At 36.3% G+C, this 17,526-nt stretch overlaps 1 protein-coding gene across 15 annotated transcripts in view; it reads right to left on the reverse strand.

Annotated features, from left to right (window-relative positions):
• DMD (dystrophin) overlaps window positions 1–17,526 on the reverse strand; it is a 2,248,405-nt gene that overhangs the window by 1,433,006 nt on the left and 797,873 nt on the right. For all 15 annotated transcript variants that reach the window (XM_070067426.1, XM_051827673.2, XM_051827679.2 and 12 more), the window contains one exon: window positions 14,017–14,192. In XM_070067426.1, the coding sequence (XP_069923527.1) occupies window positions 14,017–14,192 (176 nt within the window). The remainder of the gene's footprint in view (window positions 1–14,016; window positions 14,193–17,526) is intronic.

The following is a 17,526-nucleotide window of genomic DNA, read 5'->3' on the forward strand; positions in this document are numbered from 1 at the left end:
TCTTCCTTTTGTATTATTATGAAAGGGGGAAATCCTATATAACCAAGAGAAAACAATCTAACATTTACATAAGTAGCCCTTCCACCTAGAAGGTTTGAATACACTCTCACAGATGTGCGTATGTGCGTGTTTATTTATTTAAAGTGGGTGTGTTTTCCTTGGTGAGAGGGGGAATACAGGGCCACATAATTACCTTCATTTTTTAAGGCACTGGTTGTGTATGTCTAAGGCAAACTTTAAATGTAAAATTGATATCATATACTGTAAAATGTATTGAACTGGAAGTTAGGTGCTCTGGGTTTTGTAACCTGATCTCTTAATGCATTTCCTTGGGGAATCACTTACATACCCTGAAACTCATTCATTTCTTCCTTTAAACGGTAAAAATTTAAGGAGCGGATGCTTACTACAGTGGCTAAGGACAATGCTTCTGACGCCCACATCCCATAGCAGAGTGCTTGGGTTTAAATCTCCACTCTGCTCTCCATTCCAGCTTCCCACAAATGTAGACACTGGGAGGCAGTAAATGATGGCTGAAGTAGCTCAGTCTCTGCCACCCATGTGGGAGACCTGGGTTGACTTGTCTCCTGGCTTTAGCTTGGTTCAGCCCTAGCCCCTGTGGGGAGTGAGACAGGAGAAGGGAGCTCTCTGTATCTATCTGTCTCTATGTCTCTATCTCTCTCTCTCTCCTTCTCTCCCCCACCCAATAAAATAATTTATTAGTGTTAACAAATTATACACAGGACCAGTGTTGTGGCATAGCTGGTTAAGCTGCTGCCTGCAAAGCTAGTACTCCACTGAGTGCCAGTCTGAGTCTTGACTGTTCATTTTCTAATCCAGCTTCCTCCTAAATATATCTGGGAAGGCGGTGGGAGATGGTCCAAGTACTTGGGCCCCTGTCACCCACATGGGAGATGCAGATGCAGTTCCAGGCCCCTGGCTTCAGCCTGGCCGAGCCCCCACCATTGCAGCCATCTGGGGAATGAACCAATGGACAGAGTTTCTTTCTCTTGATCTCTCTCTCTCTTCTTCTCTCTGTAATGATATCTTTCAAATAAATAAAATATCTTTTAAAATGGTAAAATTTTTAAAAACTAGTTTGTCTTGAAATAAAAACTTAATTCTTTTTCAAAAAGTAGCAATATGCTTATTTATCAAATTAAAGAGGTATGGACCTGAGATATAAGGCTAAGGTCAACTTTGTTTATATTGTGAGTTTGATATTCCAATTACATCACGCTGTTCATCTAGCAAATTAAATAGCATCTAAGGATACTGTATAAAGACACTATAGTTCCCTGTTCTAATAAGTACCCTATGAAGTCTTTTCTACAGTTTACACAGCACCTGAAACAATATGATAGGTCAGAAAGGATACTATCTTCAGTTAGTACAAACTGCTATACTAACATTCCTATCAAATACCTGATTTCTCCTTATGGCTGTAGGATCTTAAACATATTTCTCATTTAACATATGTAACTTTAAACACATTACTCATAAAATAATGTGTCAATAAACTTTGATTACAGATTGTACAGAAATGCATCTTTAAAAGACACTAAAAATCAATTACTATGTAGTTTTCCTTGTTCCAAAATATGGCTATTAACATATTGCCTCAAAATATGAATTCTAGCCCAAACATGAAAAAATATATGCTCTTGGATTAAAAAAAAAAAACTCAGTAGCTTCATATTTTAAAGCTGTGGATGTTAATCTTTGTATCTCTAGAATAGTTTATTCTATTGAACAGAATAAAACTCCTGCAGATATTTTTCTCTATAGAGGTCAAAGCTTATTCAAAATACTTCAATATCTGAGAGATATAAATTATTTTAAAATAATCTTCCTATCTCAAGTATCAAATCTTAATTATTTCAAAATACATTTGGTGATATTTGTTTCTAAAGTGTGATATGGTCAAAAAGAACTCTCTAAATCTTCTACTTATATAACTTCCAGAAAAACTTACTTTAAAAATTAAAATTAAGGAAATCTCCCAAACTTTAAGATGTCAATAGCTGCCATTTTAGAGGAATTAATTATAAAGCCAAGGAATGTGAAAGCACATCTACAAAAATTGCAGAATGTTTGGAATGAAATTCAGCTGTTCTACAGACGAATTAAGCCTATTTTTCATTTTCAATAAACTCAAAGTGTCTTAAATATAGTACTGTGCAAGAAAACCACCTTAACAGATGCCAATATTCTTTTAGGTCACATATAAATTAATGTCCAAGTAATTAGTCTATGTTCATAAAATGTCAATATGCTTAAGCTGAATATCTGGAATTATTTATTTTTAAAATTAAAAGTCGAAGTTTATTTTAAATGATGAAATCAAAAAATCACCGAGTACAGAAGTCCTTGTGAGAAATAAATGTGAGTCACTAGAGGGCGTACATGCCCTGTCTCAGTTTCTCTGGTCTTCAATTTGGCTTCTCTTTCATTTCCTTATCTACATTAACAATAACATGGTGACAAATGGATTTTTAATGGGAGGTTTCGTACACAGAAACATGAAATGTCCAAAGACATAGAGAATATGGTAAATGTGGATAAAAAGGACATGTTAGAAAGACACACTGAGATGCACAGTTAAAATGCCTTCAACCATTTTGACACATTACACAAAAGTACCTTGAAGCTATAATATATAGAATACCTTGAGAAATAATTGGTCCACTATTTGGGGAGACATGCTGGATCCAAATGCAGGGGAATTTTCTAATAACTAACTACTAGCAAGTTGTTTTTCCCCAACTCATTGATTTTGCCTAATATTTGAATGATTTATAAGCATGGAGATTCTCATGCTTTATAAATGTGCCTATAATTATATTCATCTAGATTAAGTATTAAATTTATATTCAATTAAAATAAAAGGAGAAAAAGGAAAGTACAATCTTAAGCATCTTGCTCATGTCACATTCTTTTATAAAAACATAATCTCTGATGAAACTTTCCTGAGTTGATCAGAAGCCGGGAGCCTGGAGCTTCTTCTGGGTCTCCCACTTGGGTGCAGGGGCCCAAGCACTTGGGCTATCCTCTACTGCTTTCCCAGGACATTAGCAAGGAGCAGGATGGGAAGAGGAGCAGCCAGGAAATAAATTGGTGTCCATACGGGATGCCGGCACTGCATGCAGAGGCTTAGCTTACTATGCCACAGTGCCGGCCCCAACTTCCATGCTCTTTTCTCAACTGGGCGTAAGCCAACCCTATCTTTCTTCTTGCTTTCTCATGTTGTGAGGGGGATCATATTTGCTTTAGAGTTTTGTTCAGGACCATTAAGGTAAAAGACATTATTGGAATGACAAGAATAAAAACTTCAAACTGGGTATAAACAAAGACAAGGAAACAAAGAGAAAGCATCAACAGCAAAACAATTTCATCTATTTTACTATTTGGTGCATGAACCAGCAAATTGTCATCCACAGGACAAATAAGAGTTGTCATCTGCTTTTTTACAAATAAAATTTTACTGGGACACTTTCACATGCATTTATATATTGTTTACAGCTGCTTTCTAGCTGGCTATAGCAGTGTAGTTCAACAGTCACAAAATAAACTGTATGGCACACAAAGAATAAAATATTTAATGTCTGGCCCTTCAGAGAAACATACTCTGACTTGTTCCTGCTCTATGGAGTGAAGGTGAGATGGCCTGTGTTTAACTCTTGGATGGGGCCAAAATGGTGTGGTTCACACTACCCATACTGTACTGCTTTCCATTTAAAATATGCATTGGCTTCCCATCACCGGAAGATTACAGCCTATACTCCTTAGTCTGGCACTGACTACTTTTTTTTTTTTTTTTGGATAGGCAGAGTGGACAGTGAGAGAGAGAAAGAGAGAAAGGTCTTCCTTCCGTTGGTTCACCCTCCAATGGCTGCCGCAGCTGGTGCACTGTGCTGATCCGATGGCAGGAGCCAGGTACTTATCCTGGTCTCCCATGGGGTGCAGGGCCCAAGTACTTGGGCCATCCTCCACTGCACTCCCTGGCCACAGCAGAGAGCTGGGCTGGAAGAGGGGCAACCGGGACAAAATCGGCGCCCTGGCCAGGACTAGAACCCAGTGTGCCGGCGCCACAAGGTGGAGGATTAGCCTAGTGAGCCACGGCACCGGCTTCATTCTGAAACCAATCTACCTTTTCAAGCTCATCTCCTTACTTTCCTTCTTTCTATACCCATACTTCTACTATACCCAAACAGAAATTCGACATAGCTCTGTGTAAGTTCTGCTCATATACATGTTGTCCCTTGTATTTGACTCGCCATTTTCACTCATCTTCAGTTCAGTGTTTCCCTACCCCTTAAATACACAATGCCAATTTCTCCATGAACTTTCCACATCCAACTGTTCTGCAGAAAGTGAGCTTTATTTTCTTGCAGTTTTTTCATGTTTTCCTGATACTTCTTCATTATGACTGCATTTATCCTAAGAATGTAAGCTTCCTGATGGAAGGGCTAAGTAGATTTCACATTTATAACAACTGAAATGCTTCACAAATCATGATGTTCCACTGAGTATCAGTTAAATGAACAACACAATTAGCACCAAAACTTATGCCACTGCTGCTTCCTTTCTGAAATGCTTCGGACTCATAGTGACTACACAGGTGTTCAAAGAAGCACACCACACACCGAATGGTGCCTTGGACCCTATGGGAAGCCATTTAAACTTTAAACACTCTCAGTGTGAAAGCTTGCTGAGTTTAAAGGACTTCAATACGCTTTTATGTTGTGGGTCTTTAAAGTTTAAACTTCCAGTCATGCTTCAGAAACCATCTCGTGCAATGTGCAGAGTCATTTGAATCTGATGTGTACTTACTGCCCCACTGCCACTTCCCCAGCATCATGACCTGTTTAAATCCATCTACTTCTTTTAGTGACCATCACTATGAAGTTTACTTAAAACACAGAAATATTCACTGCTTCACAAAACCAGTTTTCAGTCACCTGGGTTGCTAGAACAAAATGCCACAGAGGAGATGGCTTAAATAACATTTATTTGCCACAGTTCTGCAGGTTGGAATTAAGGGATCAACACCAACAGGGTCATTTCTAGTGAGGGTCCTTTTCCTGGATTGTAGCCTCTTCTTGCCATATCCTCATAGAGCAGAGCAAGCGAGCGCTATGTTTTCCCTTCAGTGCTACTGATCCCCTTCTGAGGAGCCATACTCTGGCCCTCATTTAATTCTTCTTATGTCCACAAAACTCCATCTCTAAATCCCATTACAATAGCTATTAAGGCTTTAACACACACATTTTGAGGGTACAAAGTCATAGCAGACCAATATCACTTTCATATCTGTAAGGTGATATACTGTGAGTTCAATGGGTTTCTAACTAAAGAATAATTTAATAAGAATATACTCAAAAGCTGTAATAATATTTTCTATTACAACATAAATGTGTTAATAGGAGAATAATATATAAAGTACAATTTCTACAGTGTTAGGGCAAACAAGGAAGGTCACAGAAAGTCCATTTCCAAGATGGATAAATAGACTCTTCATGATATGGATCACTTGATTAAATCACATAGTCTATACGTGGAAGATGCAAGGCTAGTACCTATCCATGCAGTAACATGCCCAATCTGGTCTAAGGTCCACTCCCTGCCTATCTTCTGCTCTGAGTCAGAGGACCGTACATTTCCCAACAAGCTTTGCCCTCTGGATTCCTTTCAGTTTGTCCAATTGGAGGCATCAGTAGAATATTTAACGGTAGTAGCAAAATCAAGGTATTTTTCTTCCTCACTCTACCTGGGGTGGTAGCATTTCTAAATCAGCCGTATATCCACTGTAGTTTCAGGGTGTTTTTTTTTCTTCTGGATAGCCACACTCCTTCCTTTAGTTCCAGTTCCTGCCTGGAAATCACAACTCTGATTTCATCTCAGTTGGAAACCCTAAGGTTCTGGGATCCAGCAACATCACTTCCTTCATATCACTCTTTCAGCTCTGGCAGTAGTGGCAGCTTCCTCATGTTGCTTGTGTTTGGAGTAGTTTCTCCATCCCTTGTGCTGCTTCCCAATTTTCTACCACCTGCTTAGCCATTTCCCTACAGTGTGTCTCCTTTCTTTGAAACATCTAGAGTGATTCCTATTTTTCTGACAAGATCATGGCAAACCCCTGAGAAATACTCCTTCAATCTCTAGTGAATATTTCACTCATACCTACTGTGTGCCAACTTATGTGTTAATCACTGTAGATCTAAAGATGAAGAGAAGTGTTTCCAGTGTGCAAGAGCTTCCTAGAGATAGATATGTAAAAGCCTGGTTATTACAATAAAATCTAACAAATACTTTAGTAGAAATATAAAAAAGCTGAGAAATGCATGGAAGGTTAGGCTCCCTAAGAACCAAGGTAGTTGGGGAACAAGGACTATGGAAGTGGGAAAAGCAAAGGTGTTTAAAGAAAATCTGTGGTAGTGAAAATAGGAATCACAAATAAAACAGAAGCTTGAAGAAGCATGAAGGGGTTTGAGATCAAAGAGTGCTTAATTAAAGTTGAAGTATTGGGTGCTACCCATCAAAATGTGGTCTGTAGCCTCTCTGTGAACTGTCTCTTATCAGTCTGTGAGAGGAAAAGAATGTTCACCAGTGTATCAATCAATTAAGTCACTAAGTACACTATTTCATGATTCTGTTTTTAATTACCAAACTTTCTCAAGAAAGGAAGCAGTGCAATGATTTATGTTTGTGCTCAAGCTCCTTATCTCATTGTGAACTGGTAATAAACAGTTTGCAGACTAATTTGAGTGGCACTGGTATTCAAAACAATGGGTGGAGAAGAAGGGAGTAAAGCTAGAGTGTTGGGCAGCTAAAGATCATAAAGGAATTTCTATGCTATGCATTCAAGAATGACGGGCAACAGAATGATCTAATTAATATTGCATTTCAAGAGATCCATCAGGAGTTTGTGAAGAGGGTGGCTAAGAAGGATGAGCCTAGAGAGACAGAAATCAGTTAGGAATTTCTGGCAGAAAATTATCAGAGAATCAACTAGGGTATAGGGACCATGGATGGAAAAGGAATAAATCAAAAAGAAATAGAGGGATTTAGCCATGTAGCAGATATCAAGATCACTGTGAATTTTTGCACCGGCTGTTCACTATACAAGTGCAGGGTGCACCATTCTTAGAAACTATAATATGAATGACACTCTCTAGAGCTGAATAATCTAAACTGCAGCTCCACATCTGAGATTCCTGTAAGAAATGCAGGTTACATAGCCAACAAGCATTTGGATTGCACAGGTGTGAGCATCAGAAGAGAGGGTGAGCTAGAAATATTAATTTGGGAATCATAGGATACATATATATGTATACATACATATATAATTGCTAAAGACAAGATTATAAATGATATTCTTTGAAAGAAAAGAGTATCATGAAAAGAAAAGGAAACCAAACTTTCAATCTGTGGAGACTGACATTAAAGGGATAGAAAGAGGAGACTGAGAAGACATAGTCAAAAAGCCAGGGGGCGAAAGGAAACAGGAGAGAACAATGACCCAAAAAGTGAAGGGGAGGAAAATTCCAAGAAGGGCCTAATCATCACTGTCAAGCACAGCACAAAGGTCAAGAAGGTTAAGAATTGAAGAATGACCTTTGGAGCTAGCAATTAAGCAGCTCTCTGGGTGACCTTGCTGAGAGCAGCTTCAGTGTTTGATGCAGAGTATGAAATGGAGAAGAAAAGAATCAGAAGCAAGGGGGTACAGATCATTCGAATCCTCTGATTAAAAACTGGCTTTTCTTCGCACTCAGCTATGCTCCTACTTTTAGATGGATACATACATTCGATTACCATTTTCTTTGCTCAGAAGACAAGCCAAATTATATGTCATAGAGAACGTGGCCCTGTCTGCCTCCTTGTGGGTATCCTTTTATGCCTTGCATTCAGGAAGAGTACACTTTGATACAGCTTCTGCAACTAGACATGAGGTTATATATAGTATCTCACAGGATTCGTTATCATTATACTGCATTTTAATTTTTTAAAAGTGTATTTATTTGAAAGGCAGAGTTACGCGGTGGGGGGAGGGGAGGAGAGAGAGAAAGAGATCTTCATCCACTGGTTCACTCCCCAAGTGGCTACCACAACCAGGGTTGTACCATTCTCAAGTCAGGAGCCTGGAGCTTCTTCCAGGTCTCCCAAATGGGTGCAGCGGCCCAAATAAGTGGGCCATCTTCTGCTGCTTTCCCAGGCACATTAGCAGGGCACTGGATCAGAAGTGGAGCAGCTGGGAATCAACAGACGCGCATATGCAATGCTGGCAATGGCGGCCCCTGTACTGCATTTCTTTAATTTTTGAATTGACACATATTGTACATGTGTAGAGCACAATGAGCTGTTTCAACACATGTATATACCATGTAATTATATATATATATATATATATATCAGGGTGATTAGCATATATGTTGGCAAAAACATTTATTATTCAACATTCTCTCTTCTAGCCACTTTGATACATTATTGTTAACTATAGTCACTCTATGGTATAATAGAACACCAGAACTTATTCCTCTTGTTCAAAAGGTACATTGACCATCTACTATACAAAATACCTGATACTAAGTCAGGAATAAGAAAATGGACCCTGGCCCAGAGAAGCTTTTTATCTAGTGGAGCAACAGGCATCTGAATAGATGACCAAAACAAAGCAGTAGAAATCACAAGATGGAACCGTGGCATCACTTAGCCTAGCCTGGAGTAGATGGCCCTTATACTGGGGATGAGGTCGGGAAAATAGATCAAGAGTCATGTTATAACTGAACTGACACTCAAATGAACTGATTTCCAAAATGAGAACTTGTTGGAAACTAAAATTTGTGGACACCACTCTATACTCACAGAATCAGAGACCCTGGTGAGGGGTAGGAGTCTGTTAAGAAGCCCTCCAGGTAATTCTGATGCATGCTAAAGTATATGAGAACTTTGGTTTTCGTGCATGGACTTTGAAAGTGCATGGTATATCAGAATGACTCAGAGTTTGTAAAAGATTCCTGGGCCAACCTGCAGGGCATCTGTTTCAGTAGATTTTAGGAGTGCCCTCTACCCTGCCAAATCTACATTTCAAACAAGTGTGTAAGTGATCCTAGAGTTTCATCCACTGCACTTTAAGTATCCCCATTCTAAGTGTTGTGTGGCCTCTTATGTCTCTAGAATTCATATTATCACATTCTTCAAACCATGATTACTAACTTATCCATGAATATGAAAAAATAATTTTAATACTGTTAAATTGGTATCTTTATGAAGATATGGAAATTCTATGTAAGTTTTTTCTTCTTAAGGAAAAATATTTCCTAAACTGAAATTTGAGTTTATGACCAAGATCTTTTGAATTTAATACATAAAGAGAAGCAAGGCAATGCAGCTCTAACACTGAAATGGAAATCAGTACTTGTCCTTATTTTCCAACTGAAATCAAGTTATTTAACCTTTCTGGACCTCAATTAACCTGTAGCTGTGGATAAGTCTAGTCTTCTTAGGGGGAAGAAAAAGCAGCACATCACCTAAAATGTTTTGTTTTGGTGGGCTGTGCCAACAGGCAGAAATGTTATTACTGATTCCAACAACACAGGTATTTTAGAAACAACTTACCATATATAGAAAAATTAGTTAATAGATACATTAATCATCTCATTAGATTTTTCAAATGAATAATTTTAATCTGGCTATTCGAAATAAATATCTAAATCAGTAACATGTTAGGTATGTACGATGTGACATTATAGAAAGAGAAGTCTAATCTGACACATATCTATTTCATATCTGGGGAGGTGACAGAAGTTTACATTATCTGTGCAGCACCCATATACAGAGAACAAATAAAAGCAATTAAACTAAAAAATAGTAAAATAGACCTGTATTCTAGCCACTTTATCTTGGTATTTAGTGAGCATGCAGGACATGGCCAGAGAAGGCAAACTCAACACTCTACCTGCTAACCTTAGAGATGCAAAAAGGATACCAGGTGAATTGGGGTATTTCTAAATGCTTCTATACTGTCCTTGAGGTCAAAGGTACTCATTTAATAACACTTAACTTGGGAAAATGATCTTCACTGAGATGGCATTTACTTAAAAAAAAAGAGATTCAATTTGCTATTGGTTTCACCTGGTTGATACAAAAATGTAAATGAAAGCTTTGCGAAAAGTCTTTAAAATAACTGCCACATGATTAGGAATTAATCTCCTGGATAAATGCCTATTAACTAGATAATAGACCTAGTTTTAACCTACTCTGAATACCCTATTCTGATAATTACCTATATGTAAAATAATATCATTGAACTGCAGGGATAATTTACTGTTAGAAATAATTAACTTATGACCCAAGATTGTCAAACACTCTTATAACTCCTAGTGCAAAGAGGACAATTTATGCAGTAAATAAAACATATACGGAAACTATATTATTAAGAAATTAACCAAAGGCCTCTTTGACCCTTCAATGGGTACTAAGTTGAATTTTAAATTTCTTAATAATTTTGAGTAAATATCAATATCCTAATGGGTAAAAATTAAAAGTAAATATTATTAAAAGGGTCATGTGTTTATTATTAAGGTCAATTCTACAAAGAGCTGCACAGAGTTCTTAAATGATGTGGGAATGTCAAAATATACTTACAACAATTGGTTGAACAGTGCCATTCACTCTTTCAAAAAATACTTGTCATTTACTGTTATGCATGGTACTTACTATAATAGAATCTAAGTAAAAAGTAAAGAAGTGTAACAACAGGCTTCTGTTGTTGGGTTGTTGTGATCATTGATAAGAAATTTTATGTGGGTGGCACAGGGGCATAGAGCAAAATGAATGTGATGTAATTTCCTGGACAAAGCGGAAAGATCTGGGGAAGGCTAGACATAAAATTTGTGGGAGAATAATAGCAATACTGAATACAATAAGAATAGGCTTGTGCTTTATTTTGGAGGCAATTGGAGGCAGTGGAATCTCACATCGGGAGGCACAGAATAAAAGCAACATTTTCAATATGTTAATTTTAGGTAGATTAATTATAAAGAGGGAAAAGTCTCATTAGAGAGAAGTTTAGTTAGGTCTTCAGTTATGGAACTGTCAGCTAAAATAATCAGAAAGTGACTGAAATGTGGCACTTGCCCAATAACATAACATAGTGACAATTAATAAGGAGCTAAGGAAGAGAGCCTGACAGAACTAGAGGAGTCAGGTGGTTAATTCTATTTTAAAGAAGACACAGAAATATTATCTGATATCATTAAGTGTGAGATTAGGTTTACCATGGTCTCTTTTTTCAGCTGGAATGAATGAATAGAATCTCCAACATTTCCCCCACCCACCATCATCAACTCTACTCACGTTCTTTTCATGTGTGTACTGTTTAAGTAGCTATAGTTAATTCAAGGCAATGCATTTTACATTTGACAAAATGAAAATTGGGGCAATGGCTGGATGCACAACATAAAGGAGAAAACTATGTCAAGGAAAAAGTGCTATGGTATCAAGAGGTAGTGTGTCATATAAGCTCAAAGAGGACACAACTTTTATAAGAACAGAATTTGTTCAACTTTCGAGAATATAGATGTATAGCAACATGCTGCAAGTTCTCACATGTGACTAGAGAGGGACGCTAGGCAACAGAGAGCTTTCCATTGCAGCATGCCTCTTTAACCATTATAATATTTTAACATTCTGCCCTGGTGAAAATGATCTATTACTGAGTTATTCCTCATTGTTTGTTCTCCTGTTCTCTTTGTTAAGTCTAGATCATAAGTGTAGAGTCATATAGACCGTATCCGTATAATTGTGCTCAAACAGGACATATTTGAGATTGAAAGCTGTTGCTATATACACTTATGCGGAGACAACAGGTGTCATCTATAAGAGCTTCAAGCAAGACATAAGGATCACGTTAGTCACAGTATCACCTCAGTCATAGACTTAATGAAGAGACATTTTATTACACAGTCCAGGTTCTGCAGTCAGGTTACCTTGGGCGAAATCCTGGCTAAGGCACTCTATAGCTGTGTGTAAAGGTTGTAATAGCCATACCTATATTGGAAGGTTATTTGGAGGAATAAATGCTATGCAGATAAAACATTTAATCTACTGCTGTGCACATAATGAAACCCTAAATAAGTGTTAGCTTTTATTTAAGTAATCTTTATGTTCCCAATTGGACATCTCATTCCAGGCACTCATAAAAACTGCTGAGAACATATGCTACAAACAGAATCTAGGAGACAAAGTACTCCACTACTAGTCATTCTCCCAGAAAACAAAAAGAAGTAGGAACACACTTTTCTCACAAGATATATTCTCTAAAGTAGAGCCAGGAATAAGATTTTCAAAGCAGATATTGAAACAAAACAACTTTCTTTGTTAATTTCTCTATTAGGCAAGTCCTGAAGACTTTGAATGCATTAGACAACAAGGTTTCCATATTATTGTACTTGTAGAACTTCTGGAGAGTTAGATTATTGCAAAGCATCCATGCATCCGTATGTCTACTAAGCATTATTTTAGGTGCATGTTTATGTGATATTAAATAAATGAACATACTTGAAATTAGGAATAATAAAAAGAAAATTCATTAAGGATTTATTGATTTATTTGTGCCAGTATGCTTTTTGGCCCTCACAGTTGTCACCCCTAAAAAATGCTAATATTCACAGTTTGAGAACCATTTGACTAGAGCTGGACTCCAAAATTTTTTTCAGTGATGGGCCAAATAATAATTATAGGCTTCGTGGACCACACAATTTCTGTTAATACTCTTCAGACGCTGCCTTTGTAATGTGAAGGTAACCATAGATGAAACACAAGGGAATGAACAAGGCTGTGTTCACTAAAACCTTGTTGATAAACAATGAAACTTGAATGGTGTATCATTTTTATGTCATGAACTGTTATTCTTTTGATTATTTTCAACCACTTAAAAAAGGTAAAAACAATTCTTAGCTCACGAGCCACATAAAACCTGGCAGCAGTGGTTTGCAGGTCTTAGTGTGGTGACCTCTATGATAGATTTGCTCAGTCAAGCACACATGACCAGTAAGAAAAAGCAAAATAATTTATGTTGTAATTATCAAAGGAGGTCCTAAGTCACAAACAGAAAAGTATTGAAATTACCAAATAATGTATTTTAATAACTTTTCTGTATTTCCCTTTGCTTAGAACATCTGACACACTAATTTTAGGTATGTGTTCTTCCCATACTTCCATACCCTGGCATACGCAAATTCTAATGTCAAGTGCTCCATGCGTTACTAAACATATGCTGCTTAGAAACATAAGGCAGATTTTAATGTTTTTCCTTAAGCTTAGAATTACAATAACTGGAATGAAAGGAAAATTTCATCTTTATGATTTTCAAGCTAGCTTTGCATTTATGAAATTTTATTGCCATCATTTTAATATATCCACTGATTTACATAATACCTAACTTATCTACAATGTCTACTTGAGAATATCCACAAAAAGATCAGTTAAAAATTCTAACACCTCCAAGATAAGACTTTATAAATATCAAAGAACAGGAAATCTGTTCTGTAATTACTCCTGATTTAGGGTGTGCAGATTGAGACATTATGTTCTCCTAAGCTAGCACAAGGGATCTTGTCTATTATCGGTGTACTTTTTCATGAAAATGTACTTTCCATTACTGAAAGAAAGCCATTTAATGCAAAACTAAGGAGTTCTACAAGCAGGCCTGTTGTAAGAGGAGGGAGAGAGACTTTGAGAATTAAAATGCATCTATGGCAGTTCACCACCTATGGGTTCTTCTTCCAATCCAGAAAACAGAATTTCACTATTCATTGTTTTTGTTCAGATAGCTTTTCTGGGAAAAACTTAAAACTTACTTTGTAATTTTTCTCACTAAATTAGCTGGCAAGCACCAGAGTGCCTGAAAATATCGTTTAAGTAAAAACACCATCAAACCAGATGTATCTGTGGGTTTCTGATTAATTATGAATCTTCATTTTCAGTTTTTGAAAGCCACGCATAAGATGCTCTCACCTTTTCCTGATTTCAGAATCCACAATAATCTGTCTCTTCTTTTGGGGAGGTGGTGGGGGAAGTTCCTCTTGAGCATGCTTTACCAGGATTTGTTCCCTCGTGGTCACCATAGTTACCGTTTCCATTACAGTTGTCTGTGTTAGTGATGGCTGAGTGGTGGTGACAGCCTGTGAAATCTGCGAGAAGCATTGAATCAGAGGTCACACATTGCTCAAAAGACTTCAGTAAAGACTGCTTGGAGTGGCAAAGGGAAATAATGAGAAACTGGTTCTGCTTGTTGGTAGATTGACCTTCAGATCAAAATACCACCACAATGAACCCAAATCAAATTGTTGTTATCTGATTTACGTTGCACTGACTGAAATAGAAGGGAAGGTAATTTTAAAACCAGAAGTAAACTTAGCGTCTCTTCAACTTATTGGTCAAACTATAGGAAATAAAGAAGATGAAGGAAAAAACACTAGGTGTCATATTGTGATATTTAATGAGACATGCTGTTTAAAGTACTCACAACGTGAATGTAACTTTTATCAAAATATCAAAGCACCGATCCTACTGCTTGGCACATTCAAGATGTCACTTATGGCTCATATATTGTACTTTTTGGCTATCACTTTTATGCTATATATTTTAAAATATAATTATTTGAAATCTGCAGTTATTTTAATCAAATAAGTGAAATGTCTGTTGAAATTACAATGAAAGATTAACAAATTATTAGTCCATATATATCTTCATTCTGAATAATTCTGAGATGCTGAAAAAATACATTATTCTTATTTTATTTAACTTAGTGAAGGTGTCCAAATATTTGACATTCCAAATCCATCTTTAGAGACTAATCTTGATTTAGAATCAGTTCTTGATCTAGAATTAGTTCAGACTTTGGGGGAAGGCAGAATTCATCAGCTTTAGGCATAATGTAGTTTGTGACTCAAGTTAGAGGACATCATCTCACCACACGGGTATTACCAGAAGAGCAATCTCATTGTTGAGACATTCCTATCACTTTCCTATCTCATAATGGTCCTATTATTACAATGGTTATCTCTTTCAATGTTAATCATTACCCTCTGGTAATCAAATTTATTGGAAAGATCCATTTCAAAAAAAAAAAAAAAAAAAACCCAGAAAGGCCTGCATTGGACCTGATTTTAGGTATAAGGCCAAGGATCTGCTTGGGGCAAAAATGAGTTTTACTTATTTTACTGAACTTGCCAAGACATATGGATCCAACCTAGGGTAACCTTGGGGTTTCAGATATGATGATTGAGTCATTCAATGGAAAGAAAACAGAAAGCATAGGCTCTTTGGGCTCTTTTTTTTTTTTTTTTTCAGGTTTCAAATTGGGAATTAACAATGAAGGAATGAAATCCTTTGTCACAGTGTCTTATGTACAAATTGCCTTAGCACACATATTTAAAACATATTATCCTTTATTTAAACCACATTTACATGTCAAGGCCTGAGAGACTTTCACTTTGGTGGCCTAAATTGTCTTTTGAAAAAGAACACCAAGAGATATTGAGTTTCTATGTGTGCCTAGGACAGGATTTATCTTAAGACTGTCATAGATTCATTATTCAGAATCAATCACGGAGTCTCAAATAAATTTAATTATATAGTCCTCTGACATGTTATGTCAAGATGAAAACACAAAGCGACATGTTATGCTTAAAATACAAATTCAAACATACATGCACCCAACATAAAATTACCATTACATAACCAAGTTTATTTCTAAACAAAAAGAAAATACAGTTTTCAGTAAGTCTGATCAAAAATTTTTTGCATACAATTATGACCAGAAGATTTTTTTAAGATTGGGAAAATATCTAACTGTGCAGTCAACCAAATGGATGCAATTGGAGACTATTATGCTTAGTGAAATAGGCCAGTCCCAAAACAGCAAATATGTTTTCTCTTGTTTGTGCTAAATAATATACAGAGTACAAAAAAAGTAATGTCCATGAGTGAAATTGACATTTTAGGATTTGGTCATTGTTTATTGCTCTTGTCTATATTCTTGAGGAATTGCGGGTTTCTACTTCTTGTTGAATTCATTATTTAGTGGGGGGTTAAGCTTGTGATTATAAAGTAAATTTAAAGTATGTCATTGTAGAAATTAAAAGAAAAATAAAGTAAGGAGGAGGGGGAAGAGTGGGAAGTATCATTATGTTCTTAAAACTGTATATATGAAATATATGAAATTTGTTCCCATTATATAAAACGAAAAGTGTATAGGCAACAGAATGCCAAGATTCTGAAAATATAAAGCTATTTTTGTTGCAGTTTTAACTAATCTTGTTTAACACTTGTACAAATGAATATTTGTCTGGGAAATTAATTTCTGTGATGTTAATAAAATTTTTTATTGATATTTACTATAAAACTGGATAGATGTGCCCATGGACAGTTAAAGGGAAATGACAACACAATATATTATGAAATAGAAATTAAAAATATAGCAAACCTTACAAGAGAAAAAGAAGCATTTTTAATAAAATAGTGAGACATGGGCTTTTAATTTTTCATCATTATAACTACCACTTCACTGTAACTGAAAATAGCACTTCATTTCACAGGGAGTAGAGAAACCAGAAAACAACCAGGTGTTGACCCTATAAATACGGGGTAGAATTCATTATACACCACAAGTTAATATTTACTCTCAAAACCTATTCTGAGAAATCAAAGTAGTAACAGTCACATACAGAATTTCCTCATGGCTTCTAGTTACTGACTGTTAACAATAATGTGTTATAATAATGAGGAAAATATAGACAAGTGATGGCTTATGGGGACTACTGAATGGAACCTACTCTTTAACACAGGATACACTACTCCCAGAAGATTACTCTTTCCTATTGTCATATGGTAGCAGCCTTTCCCACTGACAAAAATCTTATCACCAAGTGGAAACCATCCTTATGCTTCCTCCAGTTAAAGTTTGGAACCCTCAACCAAAATAAATTACCTAAGTATCACTTCTACCTGACAGTTATAAATATCTAAATTTTTAACCAATTAATTCCTTGAGCTCTACAAAGCCACTTATTTGCTAGAACTAGATTTAAGCTGATTTATACTTCAAAACCAAGATTTCCTGTCTTTGGGTACCATATTCAATGAAAGCAATCTACCATTGTACAAGTTATTTTGTAACTGAACCACAATGCTGCATAAATTACAGTTAGTAAATGTATGTTCACTACAGGATGTTCAGAAATGAGTAAAATGAAATCCTTATCTTTAGGAACCTTGCCACACAGTAGGGAAGGTGACAATCACACAGATAATTATGAAACAAAGGTGAGAGTCACATGAAAAACATAAGCATGCAAAGTAATTACATGTGCTGAATACACAGTAATCAAGGGAATGGCACACATTTTAAATGTTACAAAAATAGATTTTCCCTGGCCAGCATCTTAACAATTACACTTATGATGATGATGAAGGCTTAATATAACACTTATCCCTGTTCATAGGATCATTTATAACAGGAAA

The sequence above is a fragment of the Oryctolagus cuniculus genome, chromosome X (genome assembly GCF_964237555.1).
Source record: "Oryctolagus cuniculus chromosome X, mOryCun1.1, whole genome shotgun sequence".
NCBI lineage: Eukaryota > Metazoa > Chordata > Mammalia > Lagomorpha > Leporidae > Oryctolagus > Oryctolagus cuniculus.